General features: G+C 36.0%; 2 protein-coding genes across 8 annotated transcripts; both read right to left on the bottom strand.

Annotated features, from left to right (window-relative positions):
* Positions 1–207: 207 nt before the first annotated feature.
* On the bottom strand, positions 208–17,220 carry LOC130046423 (uncharacterized). 7 transcript variants are annotated; one of them, XR_008800829.1, is made up of 8 exons: positions 16,915–17,218; positions 16,267–16,296; positions 15,770–16,114; positions 14,946–15,020; positions 11,627–11,717; positions 5,485–5,607; positions 4,578–4,601; positions 4,280–4,401 (listed from the first exon to the last, which is right to left on the bottom strand). XR_008800829.1 is itself a non-coding variant. In XM_056157583.1 (7 exons), the coding sequence occupies exons 2-7, from the start codon at positions 5,579–5,581 to the stop codon at positions 227–229; spliced, it is 864 nt and encodes a 287-aa protein (XP_056013558.1). In that variant the 5' UTR covers positions 5,582–5,607; positions 11,627–11,723; the 3' UTR covers positions 208–226. The 7 variants fall into 7 exon arrangements, 6 of the variants coding, with proteins under 6 accessions (XP_056013558.1, XP_056013559.1, XP_056013556.1 ...); XM_056157583.1 differs by lacking the exons at positions 14,946–15,020; positions 15,770–16,114; positions 16,267–16,296; positions 16,915–17,218 and adding exons at positions 208–443; positions 1,643–1,736; positions 2,709–2,789 and having other exon boundaries at positions 4,117–4,467; positions 11,627–11,723; XM_056157584.1 differs by lacking the exons at positions 11,627–11,717; positions 14,946–15,020; positions 15,770–16,114; positions 16,267–16,296; positions 16,915–17,218 and adding exons at positions 208–443; positions 1,643–1,736; positions 2,709–2,789; positions 6,238–7,815 and having other exon boundaries at positions 4,117–4,467.
* Positions 17,221–17,913: 693 nt separating this feature from the next.
* On the bottom strand, positions 17,914–20,513 carry LOC130053495 (uncharacterized). Its single transcript, XM_056160816.1, has 3 exons — positions 20,393–20,513; positions 19,325–19,418; positions 17,914–18,130 (listed from the first exon to the last, which is right to left on the bottom strand). Exons 1-3 carry the CDS (start codon positions 20,415–20,417, stop codon positions 17,914–17,916), a joined length of 336 nt encoding a protein of 111 aa, XP_056016791.1. The 5' UTR covers positions 20,418–20,513.
* Positions 20,514–22,301: the final 1,788 nt, after the last annotated feature.

The following is a 22,301-nucleotide window of genomic DNA, read 5'->3' as shown; positions in this document are numbered from 1 at the left end:
AAGCTGATTCTTGAAGTAAAACACAAATGTTTGCATAATATTTTGCCGGATCACGATCCTCACATATTCGAGGAAGTTAAAGGCCATTGGGAGAAGGCATCATTAGTGATTGAAGTCTGCTCTACACAATGTAGAGTACTTCTATTGCCTCGCTAACATCAACAAATGGCATGATTTTTTAAAATCCTTTCACAGTAAATATATATATAAAATACACAACATAGATTTATTCATACACGCTGGCAACAGTGTTATCACATCTAGTGATGTCGTTACAGTCAATGTATGTATAATGAGAGTTATCTGCGGATTGATACAAAGGGTTTTCTTTTAGCCCCGTTTCCTCTCCTGTTTCGTCTTCTGTTGCTTCAGGATTATTAGTCTTTTCTGCATCGTTTGACTGAGCCGTTCCCTGTGTTGTGTGGATGGTGGTCCGTTTGGACCTATAGAAATGATACAGTCACAAAAATCAGTACACGTGATATTGTTACTCCGCCTGTAAGGCAGAATCAGTATGATGGCCTTCGAACTGAGTTACACATATTGGAATATGAAATAGTATTTTGATTGGGTTTTTCTTTGCTGTCCATAGTGATAGCTTCCAGGTATGTCCTTAACGAGTCATTCATTTTGTTGACAACGTGTATTCATGAATGTAGATTCTATACATATCGTAGCTGCAGATCTGTAGCTCTCTTGGAAAATATATATTGTTACAGAACAGAAAGCTATATATCCACCCCTTTAAAAAAGACTTGAAGAATGCATTTATTTTCAGCAAACTAGATGTACAAGAAGCTTTCTGGCATATTCGATTAGATGAACAATCGGGTTTGCTTACCACGATGACCACACCCTATGGACGATATCGTTGGGCTCGTCTTCCTTTTGGTCTTAATGTTTCAAGTCAGATTTTTCAAAGAAAACTCAATGAAGCTCTTGAAGGACTCCATGGTACTTTTACCATAGCTGATGACATTATAATAGCAGGACAAGGCAAGACTGAAGAAGAAGCCTTACAAGACAACAAGTCAAAACTACAAAAAGTTATAGAGTGTTGCAAGGAGAGGAACGATATTCTCAACGCTGACAAGATGGTCGTTGGACTCAAAGAAATATGATTCCACGGTGACATCATCACCTCGGAAGGAATCAAAGCTGATCCCAAGAAACTTCAAGCAATTTTGGAGATGACCCAACCCAGTGATGATGCTGGTGTATGGCGATTTTGAGGAATGGTGCAATACATGACTCGTTTTTTACATGAACTGTCTATGACTCTTAGAACAATTGCGCAAAAATACACACATTTGAAGCTGTAAGTTTTCGATTAGTATGGGGCTTTGATGAATGTTTGAAGCTATGTTACAATTAGAGTGGGGACAATATATCAGGATTTTTTTAATCTTGTTTTTATATGACGATGCAATAATACAACGATGGACGTCTGCAGCTGTACGCATTTCTTTAGGGCGCCGTAAATCGAAGGCTTTTTTATATAAAGGGTGGATATGTAGCCCATATTTTGTCGTCCACACATAAGGTCTGTCCCCATGTTTTCTCAGAGAGCGTCAGACCTGCAGCTATACACAGCATAAATGTTTTAACCAAACATTGTATATCAATGAAATGATTCACTTACCTTCGGCGACGTAGGACGACAATAACAATAACAATCGCCACAGAAACAAGGAGAAATGCTCCGCAAAGAATCCCAATCAGAAGGAATGGTGTGTCTTAAGAGAAAACAAAAAATCTTGAAGCGATTGTAAAATGAGTAATTACGAAGTTATCTTGGTAAAATAGTAGTTACAGTTAGCATTTCAATGTACTGATGATTTGATACTCTTCCTGTTATTAACTATCGTTTGGGATAAATGTATCTGACCACTGCCCTTCAGGCTCGGCAGTGTCAAATCCTCGCCCTGTCCTGCGGGCGCAGTGATGTCAGATACTTGCCCTGACCTGCGGGCTCAATGGTATAAGATTTTTGACCTGACCTACAGGCGCAGTGATTCCACATCCTTGCCCTAAACTGCGGGCTCCGTGATATCAAATTCTTGCCCTAACCTGCGGGCGCAATGATATCAGGTCCTAGCCCTGACCTGGAGACATAGTGATATCGGTGAACATGAACTGATACTAGGAATGAGATGAAAACAATGTGTATTTCTTATATCTAAAATGCAGTATAAAATAAATACATATACAATATTGACTTAGTACTGATGAGTTTGCTACAGCGAAAAAAACCCAGCAAAATTCTATTTTGATACGGAATGAAAATTGTATTTATTTCATTATCACTGCGTGTATGTACATGTACGATTTTTGGAACTTGAATGGGAGTACAAAAATGGCTGTGATTCACTTTTTGTTGTTTCCCAGTCCTTGCTAGTTTGAATTTTTACAGTTTAACATCAGCTCTTTCTTGCATATCAACAGATGCATGTATATATCAATATATTGTACTGTTCTCTTATACCTCTCTAAAATAGGCTTTGAAGAGGGGAATAGGTCAACCCTTGTCACGTTTCATTTCAGATTGATATACAGTCTTATATGATATTCTATAGAATACGTTTTGTGGATAGTAATTTTTTTGTATCCATTTGTATATACACCGTATTATAACGTTGATCGTGATTGTTTCTTCATTCGTCTACATTCCTACTGCCCAATCCAGGTATTTCTTTATGAATCCTTACCTTGTGAGGAAGAGGGTGCGTTCGTTTCCTTTTTAGCACTAGATTTCTCACCACAACGTAAATTTAATTTGTTTTCATGATCTGAAATATACGAATTTATTCGCAATTGTTATTTGATATCACATAAACTTTAGAAAAATACTTTTCTGACGTGACAAATCTGCGATAATCCGCAGAGAAAACCCGCCATGATTCTACCACATGATTCATTGATTGGTTTATACTGTTTGAAGCCGATTTGATATAATTAATTTAACTAAACTAAAATGATCAAGTGTATACTAAGGTACATTCTGTAACACTCGATTCGTGGACAATATTCCATGTTTTAATCCTTTCTCTACCACACCAGTCAATTTGACCGAAGGCCCGTAAAAACAGGACTACGCAAAAGGGGTGTCTCAAATGTTTTGAAGCTACGGGTATAAGATATATTATGTATGATTTGGATATTATATCTAAAAAAAGTTCTATTTTCTAAGCAGATAAAAGTCAATTAAGTAAATAGAAGCATTAAGTTAAATATATATATATATATATATATATATATATATATATATATATATATATATATATATATATATACATTTGAAGTGAAAGATGTCTTCGTTAATTTTTTTTTATCAAGAAATACTTTTTCTTTAAGATGTTGGGCATTATCTTGTCTGTCGTGAAGTTCCAGTCGATTGACCGATATTGGCCAATGCATATCGACAACCCTGTACCAAGAATTATGTCTAGTAATAGGTTTTGAGAGGTTGAATGTAAAAAGCTCGATTTTGTTAACTACGATGCAAGAACATTCAAATTTAGTGATTGAAAATACGTACTTGAACAATCGTATACATTGTACTAAGAGAAGAAAAAACACGGTTGTCCTTTTTTATAACATTTGCTACGGTGGTGTTGCTTAGCAACCAAATATATTTGAATATAATTTTAAAAAATAATCATTTTATATCAACATCTTTGTTCTAATGTTACAATATATATTCTCTTTATTGGAATATATCGGTAGAACATCATATGGTAAGACAATGATGGATATGTAAATAAAGTACGAATCTTGCACATGATGACCTTTGACCCTCGTTCTCTTCATCATGTCTATTATAATTTTCAACTTTTCAAAATGATTGTTGATTGTCACGTTTTGAGCATGATTGCTACACCAGGTCAATTTTGATATGGATGGGAAGCGGAGGATATGTAAAACAGTATTTTGGAACTGAAAATTTTCTAATTTACTCTTTTTAGTTAAAAAGGCAGTTTAAATATAAAGTAATGTGAAAACAAAACCTGCTGGATTCGATCCTGCGATGTGCAGTTCAACAATCTACATGCCTTTCTCCTATTCTTTATTGATCAATATTGTAAACTCTAAATGTATGGGGAAAAATCCACTCACCGATACTTGAGATTTTAAGGCAGTAGAAAAATCCATTCTTGACTGGTGTACTGTTACGGGAATGCGAAAGCCATATCGACATGACGTCACTATTCCCCTGTACGTTTATTTTTCCACTCGTCAATTCACAGTTATAATAAATGAGAGATCCTCCCAAAATGTGTGCAGTTCGAATATTAATTCGGTTAAAACAATTCTCCTGGTTTGGAACCGACCGGACTTGAAATTGAATGGATCCATTCCGACTAGCTTTCAACGAACAATGGCAATCTGTATGGAGATTATCTGTATAGAAATCAAGAGAAGCGGCACTGACGTTTATCAGCTTCTGTCCGCAGGTTTTGATGATATCTGTGAAAACCAACTTAGATATGCATCTTATGTTAAAAAAGAAATACGTCGTAGTAAGGATGGAGAGAGAGAGAGAGAGAGAGAGAGAGAGAGAGAGAGAGAGAACTTACTTGTTGAAAGTCCACAGATTTGACCTGCAATACATATAAATATGTACTGTCTGTATAATTTAATCAGTGTCCTTAACCACTAGAGTTCGCACATTTTACCGACCCCCCCCCCCCTCCCCATGAAGTTTAATTGAATGATACATGCATTATCGGTATTGGCAATCTTTGTGTGAGAGCGTGAATACAATTTCATATCATATTATATGCAAGCTGTTTTCATTTCATATAACATTATCAAATACATGTATCTGGTATTTAGTGAGTTCGGAATTCACTATAAATCATAACCATTGCGGACTAGTTTATTCTACATGTGGCTCGGATTTTTATTTTATTTTTGTCGTTGGTATGTTTACTTCATTTGGTCTAGCATGTCCAGGTGGAATATTTAATAATTATATAACAATATCTGGGATAAGCACTAATTTACAACATATTTTTTTTTTAAATCTCTTCATCACATGATGGCCTATCCCAGCTATTAATTTTGATCAACATTTGGTATACGTAAAATACTGTATGAACTTCTGTTTTTCTGTGTCATCTATTTAGTCAATAAATGGCACGATCTCACATCCCCTGATTTAAAGGTTTTCTTTCAATATATGTAGCAACAAGAACAAGTATCAGAACCGTCTATACATTACATTGTATATAACATGTAGCATGGATCTAGATAATGAACAAGTTGTGAATTCGAATTAATAATTTGTTGATAAATTTCTTTCTATTGGTTTCATGTTAATTCTATTTGAATATTAAGGCTAAATTACTTCCACTGAATTCATAATAAAGATATAGCTTACGGATAAAAAAGCGAACATTAAAATGCAGCAACATTAAGACTATACACAGTATCTCAATGATTCATCAAAAGTGATTGAATGAAATGAAACAAGATACTTACCGTTCACGGTTTGTTTGTGCCAGATATTCGCCGATAACGAGATAAATAAAACGTAATTAATTAAATAATTTATTCCTGCACTCTTCATTGGTTTCATTTTCCTTCTAAGCAGTAAGTCATCACCTACAAACGACATCTAGCACTTTAAAGGAAGTCCATCATCAAGGCGAATCAAAAGACTCACCCACTTGCAATGTAAACTACTGATGATCTGACCTTTCCACATTGTGCAATTTAATATATTTGCAAAAGAAAAAGAGAATGTTTTAAGATGGGCAAGTACTTGTTAGTATTTTATATATTTCCTGACATACCATGTATTCTTAATGTACTTGATATATAATTACAATATTTCGGAAATTTGTCGTGTAATTATTCATAATATGCTATGGGTGCATGTCGTGTAACTCGCCGGCCTTTCGCCAGCCTTTCACAACCACCGCATGAAAGTGTGAATAATAAGGTCACTTGATTTATTTAATCTGTTTATATCAGAAGCATGTATGGACAATCTAAGCGAATAGCAGGCTGAGGTCACGGTTTTTTGTTTTTTGACGCGTGTTTTAGTGACCTTTATTGGTATGTTCTAGGTCACCTGAGTCATTCAGGTGATCTCCCGATATCTCTTTTTGTATGTCGACGTACGTCGCTCATCCTGCATTTGTCGTAAAGATTTGAACATTTTCAGTTGCTGCTGTTTTGTTGTAGGGACCCCAGAGATGTGTTTTGATAACGATAACAGCCAATACTTACCAGCATCTTTAGATCTTAAGGAAGGTGAAGATAACGAACAGTGATCAATCTCATAACTCCTACAAGCAATACAAAATAGACAGTTGGGCAAACACAGACCCCTGGACACACCAGCGTTGGGATCAGGTGCCTAGGAGGAGTAAGCATCCCCTGTTGACCGGTCACAACCGCCGTAAGCACTATATCCTGTTCAGGTAAGCCGAGTTATCCGTAGTCAAAATGAATGTGCCAAAAACGGCTTAACAATCGGTATGAAACACGTCAGACAGCATTTGACTGAATGATCGGTTGTATTGACGAACTAGATCGTTATAACGACCATAGAATTTGCGAAATGCTGACTTCAATCGAGACTGTTGAAACCCCTGTACCATCAACTTGTTTTTCGGTACTTACCTCGATTTAAAAACTGACTATACGCAGAACAAGCTCTTGTATAGCGAATCAGCTGAGATATATAAACACCATATGCAGGTGATAATGAAATATTGCTACATAAATAGGGGAAGTTGACGATGGAGAAGCCGAAATCAGCCCGTTTGTCATATAGATGAGATGTCAGTTTGCCGTGATTGTCTATTATAGCACCACAATTTGATGCTGTCAAAATACATTTTCTGACGTCGATCCAGTTTTGATTTAAAGCTTGACCTCTTGTACCCCCCCCCCTCTCTCTCTCTCTCTCTCTCTCTCTCTCTCTCTCTCTCTCTCTCTCTCTTCCAAAATGAAAGGGTTAAAACTTCTGTAACAACCCTCTCCAGTAATTAGTAATATGCACATCTTGAACAATTAATAGCATTATAATTTGTGGGTTGTATTGTTAGTTTATCTAGTTATATGAATGCTCATGCTATCAAATGTCGACAGATTCGCGCACGGGAATATGCACTTGATATACCATTGTACCAGGCACATTTAAATCCAGAAGACTGCTTCTCCACTTTTTTGACAACGTTCATTTTCCTTAATTTTTAATGCAAAATAAGATATATTGGCAGATTGGCTCCCCACTGTACTGCTTTGATACTAGTAATGAATGGTAAAAAATCTAACCTTAAACGAACTGATGAATTGATGGACGAACGGATAACTCCTCATTTTAATTAGGGATATGAAGTCTAGGCAAGAACAATGTTTAGCTTCCTTTTCTGCTTGTCAACATTTTAGTGCATAGTTCAGGGAATTTCCTTATTTTATACGAAAAAGAATGCATTGATTTCACTAATTGAATTAAATATTTGTGAGATACAAAAACGCTAAATGCTAAATAGATATCCCAGAAGAGGGGATTTAATAATGATAGCATGCAGGTCTGACACGAAACATGTTTAATTAAAAAAAACACAAATTAGCATTGTATAACCATAAATCTTTCGCAGCAGGGTTAAGGTGTCCCGAGTAAAGTTAAAACAAACATCATAAAATGTACCTCGGTGCACTTCATACTATATGACGTCACAATATAAAAGTACGTCACGACGTACAGGTCTATAGTTGTATCGCGGGGAAAATGTCATAATATTTTATCGCTATTTATTGCCGTTATCTAGTGTTCAAGCTGTATGTGTTTTAATCTGTTTGTCAGACGACCCCCCCCCCCCCCCCCCAAATTTCTTCGATAATATATGTCTCATATATTTATATATAGTATGTGCACGAAAGACTGTAAAGTAATCTTTACATCACTTTGTGACCTTGATATCGCCCCCGATGTGTATAGTCATTTGGAATAAAGAAAACCAACGCATGTACATATCGACTCGTTCCAGGTGAAAGATGACGATATTTCATTTCGACCTAGGCATATTCAGAAAGGTAACTATTTGCAGATTTAGGATTTTGATACGGAAGGTACAATATTTTGCCTCGTTTAGATACGATTTGGATGTGAATGTGGAAAATGCCCAACATTTGAGTTGAGATTATCTGCAGAAATCTGCATGTCACACAAAATGACAAAAAATGACTGATCAGAATCGAAAGCGAAGAAACAGCCAGGATCAGAATTTTACAGGCGCAACGTCACGGAAAAGAAACCATATTTAGTCGAGGCGAAATATATCGATTGATCAGATCAACGTATTTTTGTATCGATCAATCGGACAAACGTAAAGTATATATGGCATGCTGTTGACTTTGGTATTGCGAATTAAGGAGGTATGCTACACCAGAGAAATTCGATGTAGATGAAAAGTGGAGGATAGGTAGAACAGTATTCTGAAGTGGAAAATGTTCAAATTTACTTTATTTTGTCAAAAAATACGGTTTTAGTAGAAGGTAATCTGGGAAAAAAATGAAAACCCCTGCTGTACTCGAACCTGCGACCTACAGTTCACCAATCGGTGTTCTAACCTACTGAGCTACTGGACTAGGTATTTAAATGGAAAAGGAAAAGTCAAATATTGCTGATATCGATTTTTTCATCCATGTTTTTAAAGGAAGTCAGCCATTATGACGATGTAGAGTACTACCTTAAGCTAAAAAGTTGCATTATTGAGCCTCCATTTTTTTACTTCATATAATTAACGATTCTTTTCACTTAGTTTGTTCCTCCCCGGATTTGATAAAAAAAATCTGTAAATTTTACCATTCTTGGCGTTGTAATTTTCTCGCGCTTTTATACAATGGGAATATTTGAATACGTGTTTTAATCTAAGACACACTGAATTGAGAAATCAGGACAGTTGTGTTTAATCTGAGATTGTGTATTATGTCACATATAATAGTATATGATGTACGCCTCGTGTTTGGTAATCGTCAATAAAGGATTTGAATTTAAACAAAGGAATTCTTTGGAACACCTATATTTTCAAAATATTTAGTTCTTACACTTTTCAAAATAATTCCGGCCCATAAATGTGGTGCTTGCACCAATGTTTCTTGTTATAATTGTCATGCAGGTCGAGTTGTGCAATGTAAGTTGATTTGCACAAAATGTAGTTTTCAATGAATGAATAACTGTGGTAAAATGGATTAAAACAGTAAGATTGCATTAGGGATGCCGATTCGATAAAATTAACATCTTTCGTTCATTAGCACGCAGTGTGAAATGATTACAAGTTATCAATGCACATGTACGTTGGTTGCATGTGTAATTTTAGACATTTGGTCGTCGAAAATATTCATTAAAATCAATAATGGAGAATTTCTGAGATACAAAAGACAAATCTGATCCTGATTTAAAGAGGTTGAGGACTACTATTCATACACTTTGTTACATTATGAGCCTACCTTCCTGTTACATTATGACCCTACCTTCCTGTTACATTATGAACCTACCTTCCTGTTACATTAGCATCCTACCTTCCTGTTACATTATGACCCTATCTTCCTGTTACATTATGACTCTAACTCCCTGTTACATTATGACCCTACCTTCCTGTTACATTATGACCCTAACTTTCTGTTACATTATGATCCTACCTTCCTGTGGAAAAATTACACAGCGGACCCATGCATATAACCAGTAACTGCAGTAAAATTACTGTACAGTTTTTATTAATTACATTTAATTCTTAAAACATTCCTTATAACAGGCACGTATATTTACAATCAGATATATAGTAAATTTTCTACCTATCCCTTGTATTAACCAAAGGCGTATTTAAGGGGACAGCCCCCCCTAACATTTTCCAATTCAAGGAAAATCGTGATATCTGGTTTAGAAAAATGTACTAAATGATAAAAGAAGCAATAATTTCTTCCACTCCCGAAGAAATAAATGACAAAATCTTTTGATTTCTTGAATTACTTTATTGGGAGAACTTAATTTTTTCCAAAAAACCACTTAAAATTTGCGTCATTTTATTAATTTCACCGTATAAAAAATGATAGAAAATTTTACAAATGACTAAATAGGAGACATATTTCAAGCTCTATTAAAACAGTAAAATCCAGGAGCTTCCGGGGGCTTCGCCCCCTGGGCCCCCACCAGAGCTTCGCACAGGACCCACTGGGGGCTTCAAGGCGGCCCCCAAACCCCTTGTCTCATAAATTTGCGCAATTCCTGGATCCACCCCAGTTAACATCATGAACTGAGGACCGCAACTTGAGGTGCACTCTGTACTCAGGGGACAAAAACTCATGCTGCATTGTGAACAATGTTTCCCATTGAAAGTGGCAAATCTGTCATCCTTGCATGAAAATCAAATCAAAATCTAAATTCATGACAAAAACGGTATCCACAAACTCTTGATTATAACAATCTATCCCAGGGAGTTTGTCTCTTCAAATTTCTTCTTGGAAACTATAAAAACATTTCATCGCAGTATTGGATATGAATTACCATTGATCTACCGTAGTTTTACTATACATCAAACAAACTTAATAATAGTTGTCAAGTTCAATTATAAAGACTGGGGTCACTTTTAGTGTTGTAATTAGTATAACAACTCTTGCAGATGTAGAGACGCTGTCTTGTGATAAATGTCACGTTATGAGGGTACGCCCCGCGTTGAAGAGTTTGTTTTACTTGACGCTAATGTAAAGAAATTATGTAACTTGTGTAAATTTCTTTGAAACTAGAAATACCAATGGATAAGCATAATTTCTATTCTTTCTTGACCTTCATATGACTTTAGATTTATTACATTGTATACTTTGTCTATAAGCTGTATTTGCTTTTGACTAATAAACAACTACATTTGTAGTAACCTCGCCGATATACAAGGATGGCGATACACATGTATATTGTAAGTGTAGGCTTCTATGGGTGTATTGAGAACTGATGGAAAGGGTTTCCATAATACGTTTTAACTCCCCGTGACAAACTATCCGCTCCGATAACTGATATGTACTGAACAGAATAAGTGTCATGAAGATCAGAAGTTACAGCTTCAATTGTTCCTGGTCTGTCAAGTCAAACAATGGGGTCCCCTCGATGTGTTCATTTCTGTATCAATATAAGTGTATGTGTGGTTGTCATCGTCGGGCTGATACATGGTCACCCTTTTCAGACCATCCTTCTCATTTGATGATGACCCGTTTTGCTGAACTGAATGGGTCGGGATTGAACGTGACGTTTCTTTAGAGTTCTGTGATTGGTCACCGATAATCGCAGGCTTCTGCAGCGTGTTCAGTGACGTATCTATATATGTATAGTGAAGGATGTCGTTTGCGGGCTGATATAGAGGATTGTCTTTAAGTTCATATATATCTGTAGATTTAGAATATCCGGTTTGGCCGGAATTGTTAGCAAGATGAGTAGGTCTAGGTTTTTGTTCTGGAGAAGTCCTTCTTGTATTTTTGTCTTTGCAAATTAAGACGGACAATTCAGCTAACTATCGAAAACCATAGAAATACCCGATGTACTCAATATATAGTCATGTACTACATGTATATAGGATTAAAGATAGGTCACAATGTCCAATAACTTCAGTTTTGTTGTTACCTTTTTCGTCGAAGAAGAACCACAACTCCACTAATAACACCTATTAAGACACCATTTCCACACAAAAGAGCTATGACAAGAGTATTCGAGTCTGCAAGAAAAGTAAACACGAGAACTGTGACTTTGCTGCAGAATCATAACCTATTTGCTTTCTGCATGTCGCCCGTGTAACAGACAGATAAGATTATACCATTAGCTGTTTCATTTTTTTTTTTACAGAACGTCCTCAGGAAAACATGATTATTACAAGGACGTCGGTTAGGGTTGATGATAGTTCACAGTATATAATATTGTGACCTTGAGAAACGGAGGTCATGTGTCACGGTAGTCGTTAGCTGCAGAACTGTAGCTCTCTGGAAAAAATATTGAAACAGAGAGCTAAAGATCCACCTCTTATACAAACCTTCGATTTACGGGGCACAAAAAATGTGCATGGTTGATTCCTCATATCGTTGTGTTCTTGTGTGGTTGTTTAATAAATTTAATATCAATCAAGAGGTACTGTGAGCAATGCTCACTAAGAATACCCCCGCTTATCCCAATCTCCCAAAGAGTGTTGTTAATAGGTATAAAATACCTCTTTCCTGAGTGTAAAAATATGGTATGCCTTTGAAGAAGAAAATGGAAGGTATAGTCCCAACACAAATCCATGCCATAAACCTATAATTTTGACCTTGAGATCAAAGGTCAAGAATATACATGACACATAGTCTCGTGGTGATGCACCCATATCTTATGGTATGACTATGTCAAAACCCTATAATCAATTTTGACCTTGAGGTCAAAGTCAAGGTCATATAGAGGTCATGAAGGTACCCGCCACATCGTCTCATGGTGATAGACTATGACCCTGGGTCGAGGCCTCTGCTGGTGGAATGTTAGTCCCCGAGGGTCTCTACAGCCCAGTAGCTAAGTACTTCGTTTCTAGCTTGAAAGTACGGATGTATATTTAATTGCTGTTATAAAATTTAGAAATTCATTTCAAAATTAAGGATTATCTCCCTCATGCATAGCTCTTATCCTTGGACGAATTTGGCTCCACTTTCTTGGCACGCTTTTTTATTGGCTATATTTAGCTCTAAAACTTCATAGTTATTTCGGATTTCAAACATTTCGGTTGAGCATCACTGAAGAGACATTATTTGTCGAAATGCGCATCTGGTGCATCAAAATTGGTACCGTATAAGTTTTACTCATGTGTCAAATATGGTATGCATATGTCAAAGAACAAAGAAGTCATGGCCCTGACACGAATCCATTGTAAATAAAACCCTATAATTTTGACCTTGAGGTCAAGGGTCAAGGTCATATAGAGGTCATGAAGGTACTCGACACATCGTTTCATGGTGTTCCACCTGTGTGCTATATATGGTATGCCTAAGTAAAAAAACAAAGAAGTTATGGCCCGGACACGAATCTGCACAGACAAACAGAGGGCCGGACAGACAGACAGAGTGATTCCTATATACCCCTCAGAACTTTGTTCGGTGGGTATAAAAATTCTGAACATATTTTCCTACTATCCTTGTGTCCAAACATACATGCACCTTCAAATATTCATTAATATTTGAAGAGAACTACAGTTCTGCAGCTAGGAAGGCGTTGGTAAGATATAGAAACCTCACAGCTACGACCGTGCGTGCCGTGTTTATGGAACTTCACCTACAGTAGGTGATGTTTCAAATATCCTGATATCTTGATAGAACGTAAAGGAACAGACACACAAACAAAAACTACATGCCTCCATGTCAACTTTCTGGGTGCTTCCTGTGTGGAACGGTTGAACTAAGAGTATGTTGAATTACAAATATGTTCTGATTATCCATTTTTTTTCAGGAGGAAAAGAAAATTTTGTCTTCAAGAACCCGGAGGTTATTTCCTGATACAACACATGCACATACACGATACATAATGCTATTACATAAGATAGTAAATATCATTCATTAAGTAAATGATGAATAAGTGTACACAATGCAATTATTCACTTTCAAAATGCAAAACAAATACAAAAAAGAAAATAATGATAATGATAAATAGAATTTTTAAAAAAGTGTGCGAGGTAATGAAACAAACTGATAGGAGCTCTTTACTTCAAATTGAAATGAAAGACGATGACAGAGATGCATGGCATTTCTCCCGTTCCCATTGCTCCTTAATCTAATCAGAGAATCAAAATAAACTGTGCAATCACCATATGTCTCTTGTTCGCCTTCACTACAGCTTATACATGTAATACAAGAATCGTTTTCCGCCTACATCAGTATTTGTTTCGAAATGTTGATAAAAGAGCATGTAATCTGGGATATGTGAACTGATAATGACAATATTATATATCATGGTTAACCTAGTTCTACGAAAGGCTTTATAACGTTGATAATAATTCTTATGTCATGAAATGATTCTAAATGTTAGAGAATTTTAGCATACAATACATGAACGCAAACTTTTCATGAAATAATAGGATCCGCACCTAAACGTTCTGAATATGAAATGACGTCACTGTACACTGACTTGTATACATAGATAGGACCGGCTATTATTTAATGAGCTCTATTAGCTGGTTATGAGAATTAATCTATTTAGAATCAATTATTTCTTGTAATATTTCGAATCTTATTTAAGTTAAAGTCTAGCAAATATTATTTAGAATTTGAGACATATCGCTCACATTAATAGATGCAAATGGATTAACGTTGAAAACACGACATATTGCAAACATTCAGGGTCTACATTGTATCAGCACCAACAATATCTCCGTTTCTAATTTGACCAGAAAATGGATGAATTATGAGCATAAAACAATTGCGATATACAGTGTGGTTTAGCTATATAATAGAGTTATTGAACTTAAGTTGGCACCCGTTGGGTTTGAAAAATTCGATTACAATTTTTCAAACCCAGCTCTAGCAATATTCTCCAATATAAGTTCAATAACCCAATAATATTAGGTATAGGCATTCCCAAAAATAAAAAAAATAGAACATTCAATATCCATGCAAGTTAATAAATATATGATATTCAGAATGAAATGCATTGTATGTAAAATATATTGTGCATTTACGCACGATTAGATGATGATTAATGGCGAAACATGCAGGAAGTTTTTTTCCTTTAGAAAGCTTCACTGGGTGCCAATCGTAACATTTGTATAAAACCTGTCCATGTTACTTCGAACAGCACATCTCTTAATTTAGAAGTGTGGGATATCTTGCAAATTGTTGAAAATATGTCCAAACATGGAGTACATGTACATATAGTGAATCAAGACATTGTAATTTTTAAGGACACTGATCATATCATCATTCAAAAGTATTCTTGCCTTCAATATCTCGCTTAGTATTGGCTGGAGTTTCATCGCTATATTGGCAAGACACTGTAAACGTCTCTATACCCTCTGAAAGGTAAGCATATCCTTAGACTAGTTAATTACATTTACTAACAATTAGGTGTACAGTGAAACCTCTCTAATTCGACTTTTTTAAATTGGAAAATACAATGTGTCGGAATAGATAGTGTCAAACACAATGAAAATATAAACTTGAGAATGAAAACATGGGTCGGAATGCCCAGTAAAACGGATTGCACGAGTGTCGGATTAGGCAGTTTTCATTGCACATAAGGAACGGAGACTGAATAATTATGAATGAATGGATTTAAAGCAAGATAATGCAAATGATTTTCATGAATTTGATCATTTTGCATTTGAACACTTTGTTCTTGACGAAAATAAGAAGACCAACAAGAACAACAACAAAAAAAAAAAAAAAAAAAAAGCCCCACTTAAAATACATGCAGAAAGTGATTAATGTCATTTCATATTTTCATAAATAGAAAAATACAGTTTCTTTGTAAGATATTGTAAATAAACATGTTCTTCTTATATACCTCAATGTGAAAAATCCATATGAAATAAGCAAACAATAAATTCATATGTTGATTTATTCTTATTTGATAAATCTTTCAAAATGATACCCCCAAAGAAACATCGATTAATTAGATATAAAATATGATCGTTATACATAAAATACCTTAAATGAGATAAAAGATTAATGATATGCTCTAAAGTCATTCTTATTTCAGGTAAAGGTAAAAAAAAAAAAAAAACAAAAAAAAAAACCAGGTATAATTTTAGAAATGAATCACCTCGCTTGGAAACCATGAAACAATAGTAAAAATCATCGCTTCCATTTCTCCCTCCCCTAAATCGTACAAGCTGAATGGAGAGACTTCCCTTGGTGTCCAAAGTGATGTTTTCAACAATTGATTCTGTGCAGTTGAATGTCTTTTCCTGTATTCCTCCTGTAGAGGTTGTGGTAAACCGTATCCCTGTGGAGCAATCCTGGGATCGAGGAAACAAATCTCGGATCTGCAGTTTTCCACTCCGTTGCGATTTCAAAGTGCATATACAATTATCATATAGATCACCGTCATTAAAGTTTAAATGGACATCCTCCAGATCACTGATTTCTCGATTACAATTCTTTATCACTATTAATAGTAATAATACTTTAACGACAATGCATGTTAAGATATCAATACTGATCATGATAAAACATGTGGACGATATGATTGAATTGAAAATGAAAAATCAAACATGCATTGTTCAATGAAACAAATATAAGAAAGAGGAAGTGAAATACCGTGTGATTGTTTACTTCCGCACATCTGAGCTACAAGGAAGAAGAAATGACAATAAGGACAGACTGAACAAGTGATGCACTTCTTATAAACTTACACCCTCTCGATTTGTACATACTGAATGCATTTTCATTTTGAGAAAGATCTGTTACACTCCTTAATCGTTTGAACATTCATTACAGAATATTTTTTTCACTCATGTAGAGACGTCACCAGGCTTTATGTGACGTGACACAAGCTTTGACAATTGGATGGCTTCCGGAGCTTCGTGTCATATCCGAAATGTCAGTAACTTTTGATTCTAATGCCGGATGCATTGGTAAAAGAAGTATATATAACTATATTAGATGTCTTAAGTATGCCACAACGCAGAGATCGAAAACCGAACTTAGTCCCCACCCCACCCCTCACTCTTACCCCCCCCCCACCCCTCACCCCCGGTTGCGAAGCGAACACCTATTCACTATAACATTGAACATCAGAGTACTGCATATTCGCAGTGTACAAAAATCATAGTTAACGTTGCTTAAATCTGCTTTCGTTTTATAAATACCGGTAAATTCCGATTTTAATAATCCCGAGAAATACATGTAAGAATCACTAATGAATCATTTATAGACCACATATTAAAAACAACTCCTTTTGCTTACCTATTCCAGAGTCTATCACGAACATGCTCATGTAGATACACATCAGACTGAATTCGGTGGATTGAAGTCCATGTACAGCCATATTTACATCGCGGGAACTGATGATCAATTGAAAGAAATGATGTTTAATCAATGAAGAGTTCCGGTGCACGGTGTACGGATATTCGCAATCTCTTGTGTATTGTTTTAGTATATCTTTGCCACAGTGATCAAGTACACTTTTTACTAAATGGCCTATTCCATTCAAAATTAAAGGTCTCAAGAGGGAAACTCCCAAAATCAAAATGATGACCATCTAAAAAGTGATATTTACAGGAAATAAAAGATTGTGCTGTTTGCAAGTTTGAATGACTGTATATTGAATGACGCCCTGGTGTGGCATGGATCCTCGGGATTTGTGGCTTCATCCGAAGGACCGCCCCGTTTAGTCGCCTCTTCTGGCAAGCAAGGGGTACTGAGGACCTATTCTAACCCGGATCCTCCCGGAGACCGCACAAACCGAGGTCCCGTGTCACAGCAGGTGTGGCACGATCAAGATCCCTCCCTGCTCAAAGACCAAAGGCGCCGATCATAGGCCTAAATTTTGCAATGCTGACGTCCCCATATGACGTCCCCATATGAGTGAAAGATTCTCGAGAGGGACGTTAAACAATATTTAATCAATCAAGCAATCCCCGGACGTTTGCAAGTTTAAAAATTAACAGAAATAAACTCTTCCTTGTTTAGTAGTAATGATTTTGTGCTGATTCTTGAAGTAAAACACAAATGTTTGCATAATATTTTGCCGGATCAAAATTATCACATATTCTAGGAAGTTAAAGGCCATTGGGAGAAGGCATCATTAGTGATTGAAGTCTGCTCTACACAATGTAGAGTACTTCTACTACCTCGCTAACATCAACAAATGTCATGATTTTTTTTAATCCTTTCACAGTATATATATATATATATATATATATATATATATATATATATATATATAAAATACACAACATAGATTTATTCATACACGCTGGCAACAGTGTTATCACCTCTAGTGATGTCGTTACAGTCAATGTATGTATAATGAGAGTTATCTGCGGATTGATACAAAGGGTTTTCTTTTAGCCCCGTTTCCTCTCCTGTTTCGTCTTCTGTTGCTTCAGGATTATTAGTCTTTTCTGCATCGTTTGACTGAGCCGTTCCCTGTGTTGTGTGGATGGTGGTCCGTTTGGACCTATAGAAATGATACAGTCACAAAAACCAGTACACGTGATATTGTTACTCCGCCTGTAAGGCAGAATCAGTATGATGACCTTCGAACTGAGTTACACATATTGGAATATGAAATAGTATTTTGATTGATTTTTTTGCTGTCCATAGTGATAGCTTCCAGGTATGTCCTTAACGAGTCATTCATTTTGTTGACAACGTGTATTCATGAATGTAGATTCTATACATATCGTAGCTGCAGATCTGTAGTTCTCTTGGAAAATATATATTGTTACAGAACAGAAAGCTATATATCCACCCCTTTAAAACAGACTTGAAGAATGCTTTTATTTTCAGCAAACTAGATGTACAAGAAGCTTTCTGGCATATTCGATCAGATGAACAACCGGGTTTGCTTACCATGATGACCACACCCTATGGACGATATCGTTGGCCTCGTCTTCCTTTTGGTCTTAATGTTTCAAGTCAGATTTTTCAAAGAAAACTCAATGAAGCTCTTGAAGGACTCCATGGAACTTTTACCATAGCCGATGACATTATAATAGCAGGACAAAGCAAGACTGAAGAGGAAGCCTTACAAGACAACAAGTCAAAACTACAAAAAGTTATAGAGTGTTGCAAGGAGAGGAACGATATTCTCAACGCTGACAAGATGGTCGTTGGACTCAAAGAAATATGATTCCACGGTGACATCATCACCTCGGAAGGAATCAAAGCTGATCCCAAGAAACTTCAAGCAATTTTGGAGATGACCCAACCAAGTGATGATGCTGGTGTACGGCGATTCTGTGGAATGGTGCAATATATGACTTGCTTTTTACATGAACTCTCTATGACTCTTAGAACAATTGCGCAAACTTACCCACATTTGAAGCCCTAAGTTTTCGATTCGTATGGGGCTTTGATGAAAGTTTGAAGCTATGTTACAACTAGAGTGGGGACAATATATCAGGATTTTTTAAATCTTGTTTTATATGGCGATGCAATAATACAACGATGGACGTCCGCAGTTGTACGCATTTCTATAGGGCGCCGTAAATCGAAAGTTTTTTGTATAAAGGGTGGATCTGTAGCCCATTATTTGTCGTCCACACATATGGTCTGTCCCCATGTTTTCTCAGAGAGCGTCAGACCTGCAGCTATACACAGCATAAATGTTTTAACCAACCATTGTATATTAATGAAATGAGTCACTTACCTTCGGCGACGTAGGACGACAATAGCAATAACAATCGCCACAGAAACAAGGAGAAATGCTCCGCAAAGAATCCCAATCAGAAGGAATGGTGTGTCTTAAGAGAAAACAAAAATCTTGAAACGATTGTAAAATGAGTAATTACGAAGTTATCTTAGTAAAATAGTAGTTACAGTTAGCATATCAATGTACTGTGTATTTGATATTGTTCCTGTTATTAACTATCGTTTGGGATAAATGTATCTGACCACTGCCCTTCAGGCTCGGCAGTGCCAAATACTCGCCCTGTCCTGCGGGCGCAGTGATGTCAAATACTTGCCCTGACCTGCGGGCTCAATGATACAAGATTTTTGACCCGATCTACAGGCGCAGTGATACCAGATCCTTGTCCTAAACTGCGGGCTCCGTGATATCAAATTCTCGCCCTAACCTGCGGGCGCAATGATATCAGGTCATCGCCCTGACCTGCAGACATAGTGATATCGGTGAACATGAACTGATACTAGGAATGAGATGAAAACAATGTGTATTTCTTATATCTAAAATGCAGTATAAAATGAATACATATACAATATTGACGTAGCACTGATGAGTTTGCTACAGCGAAAAAAAAATTAGCAAAATTCTATTTTGATACGGAATGAAAATTGTATTTATTTCATTATCACTGCGTGTATGTACATGTACGATTTGTTGAACTTGAATGAGAGTACAAAAATGGCTCTGATTCACTTTTTGTTGTTTCCCAGTCCTTGCTAGTTTGAATTTTTACAGTTTGACATCAACAGCTCTTTCTTGCATATCAACAGATACATGTATATATCAATATATTGTACTGTTCTCTTATACCTCTCTAAAATAGGTTTTGAAGAGGGGAATTGGTCAACCCTTGTCACGTTTCATTTCAAATTGATATACTGTCTTATATGATATTTTATAGAATACGTTTAGTGGATAGTAAATTTTTTTATCCATTTGTATATACACCGTATTATAACGTTGATCGTGATTGTTTCTTCATTCGTCTACATTCCTACTGCCCAATCCAGGTATTTCTTTTTGAATCCTTACCTTGTGAAGAAGAGGGTGCGTTCATTTCCTTTTTAGCACTAGATTTCTCATCACAACGTAAATTTAATTTGTTTTCATGATCTGAAATATACGAATTTATTCGCAATTGTTATTTGATATTACATAAACTTTAGAAAAATAATTTTCTGACGTGACAAATCTGCGATAATCAGCATAGAAAACCCGCCATGATTCTACCACATGATTCATTGATTGGTTTATACTGTTTGAAGCCGATTTGATATAATTAATTCAATTAAACTAAAATGATCAAGTGTATACTAAGGTACATTCTGTAACACTCGATTCGTAGACAATATTCCATGTTTTAATCCTTTCTCTACCACACCAGTCAATTTGATCGAAGGCCCGTAAAAGCAGGACTACGCAAAAGGGGCGTCTCAAAATTTTTGAAGGTACGGGTATAAGATATATTATGTATGATTTGCATATTATATCTAAAAAAGGTTCTATTTTCTAAGCAGATAAAAGTCAATTAAGTAAATAGAAGCATTAAAGTTAACTAAATTTAAGTTTACTTAAGAATTTTTATAGTAATCAATAAGTATCCTCCTTGAATGACATAGTCTGAGATATTGTATGGTTAAGCATGATGATGGTTATTTTGTCCCGTGTCTGAGGACAGGCAGAGATTGACCAATCATATTCTAACAATTAAAATTCCGGCCATGCGGTGCGTCACTCTGCTTCTTCTCCCACCTACAGCTTTGGAGGACGGACGTTTTTTCAAGTTTGTGAGTTATTGGTTAGTAAGTACTGTATTTGGTGAGTAAAATTATTTTATCATGTCTTCAATGGGCAAAACTTTGGTTGTCATTCTAGGTCACTCAATTGTACGTCGTTTTCACGAATTTTTTTAAGCATGGTGACGATATCAGATATTCTGAAAATCTTGGTCTTGAAAGAACGCATTCCGTTTTGTACAGGGGTGTAGGTGGAAGGAAAGTTCACGATATACTATCTAAGGATATAGAGAAAGTCGTTGAATTAGGTCCCGAGATAGTTGTTTTGATGATTGGGGAGAACGATATTGTTCCTAGTACAGATCCTGCATTGTTGGCTGCAAAAATTGAAGCGGTGGTGTCGGTGATGCATCGCCGTTATAAGGTTGGAAAGATAATTGTCTGCAAATTATTGCCAAGATTTAAGGTTAATTTTGGATACAATGAAATAGCAGACAGTGTGAATGTAGTACTGAGAGCCGCATTGCCATCACTAGGTTATTGTGTGTTTTGGGAACACGGGAATTATTTCATTTCTCCCTGTGAAGGAGATTGTAGTCGGAAATTTGTTTGTGACGGAGTTCACTTGAATAAACAAGGGAATGTTCATTTATTTAGGAGTGTAAGGGGAGCGTTAATTTCAGAGGGAAAATAGGTTTTCTAGAAAATGGAGCAAGATTTCAGATTTATTCTTTTGTTGCATATAGCATTTAGGTATGGTTAGTAACATGTATATGTGTTCATTGTGGTACTAAAAAAAAAAATCTCGTACCAGTAAATTTGTAAGGTATTATTTAGAAATGTTAAAGTTACCAGAATTTTGTGATCCTTACAGTACTTGAGGCAAGACCTAAGTACAAGTTTCAGGCAGTCATTGTACTTGCCATTTTGTACCCGCTTGGGTTTTCGTTTTAGTTTCAACTTTTACCATGTTTTTCCTGTCGATTTTTCCATCGATTTTATTTGATTTATCTAGGAATGTATATTAATGAGTTCCAGATTGATCCTTTTTGTGAAGAATAATCGTTGGGAACATTTCTGCCATTTATTTCTTACGGTATTATTTGATTACTAAAATTCTGTGAGTTTTTACAGTACTTAAGGCATGACCTAAGTACAAGTTTCAGGCAGTCATTGTACTTGCCATTTTATTCCCACTTGGGTAT

This window comes from Ostrea edulis, chromosome 3 (genome assembly GCF_947568905.1).
Source record: "Ostrea edulis chromosome 3, xbOstEdul1.1, whole genome shotgun sequence".
Classification (NCBI taxonomy): Eukaryota; Metazoa; Mollusca; class Bivalvia; order Ostreida; family Ostreidae; genus Ostrea; species Ostrea edulis.
The sequence above is the reverse complement of the archived record's forward strand: the minus strand, read 5'-3'. Positions and strand labels throughout refer to the sequence as shown.

Bases quoted from the DNA above. Each gene is read 5' to 3' on its own strand.
- LOC130046423 (XM_056157580.1), bottom strand. From the start codon at position 17,209: ATGGTCATCATTTTGATTTTGGGAGTTTCCCTCTTGAGACCTTTAATT. The intron at 16,297-16,914 runs GTAAGCAAAAGG...TCTTCCTTGTAG, and splicing joins CGTGATAGACTCTGGAATAG to CTCAGATGTGCGGAAGTAAA. The intron at 16,115-16,266 runs GTATTTCACTTC...TACTATTAATAG, and splicing joins CGGAAGTAAACAATCACACG to TGATAAAGAATTGTAATCGA.
- LOC130053495 (XM_056160816.1), bottom strand. From the start codon at position 20,417: ATGAACGCACCCTCTTCTTCACAAG. The intron at 19,419-20,392 runs GTAAGGATTCAA...TTTTCTCTTAAG, and splicing joins CGCACCCTCTTCTTCACAAG to ACACACCATTCCTTCTGATT. The intron at 18,131-19,324 runs GTAAGTGACTCA...TCATTTCTATAG, and splicing joins GTCGTCCTACGTCGCCGAAG to GTCCAAACGGACCACCATCC.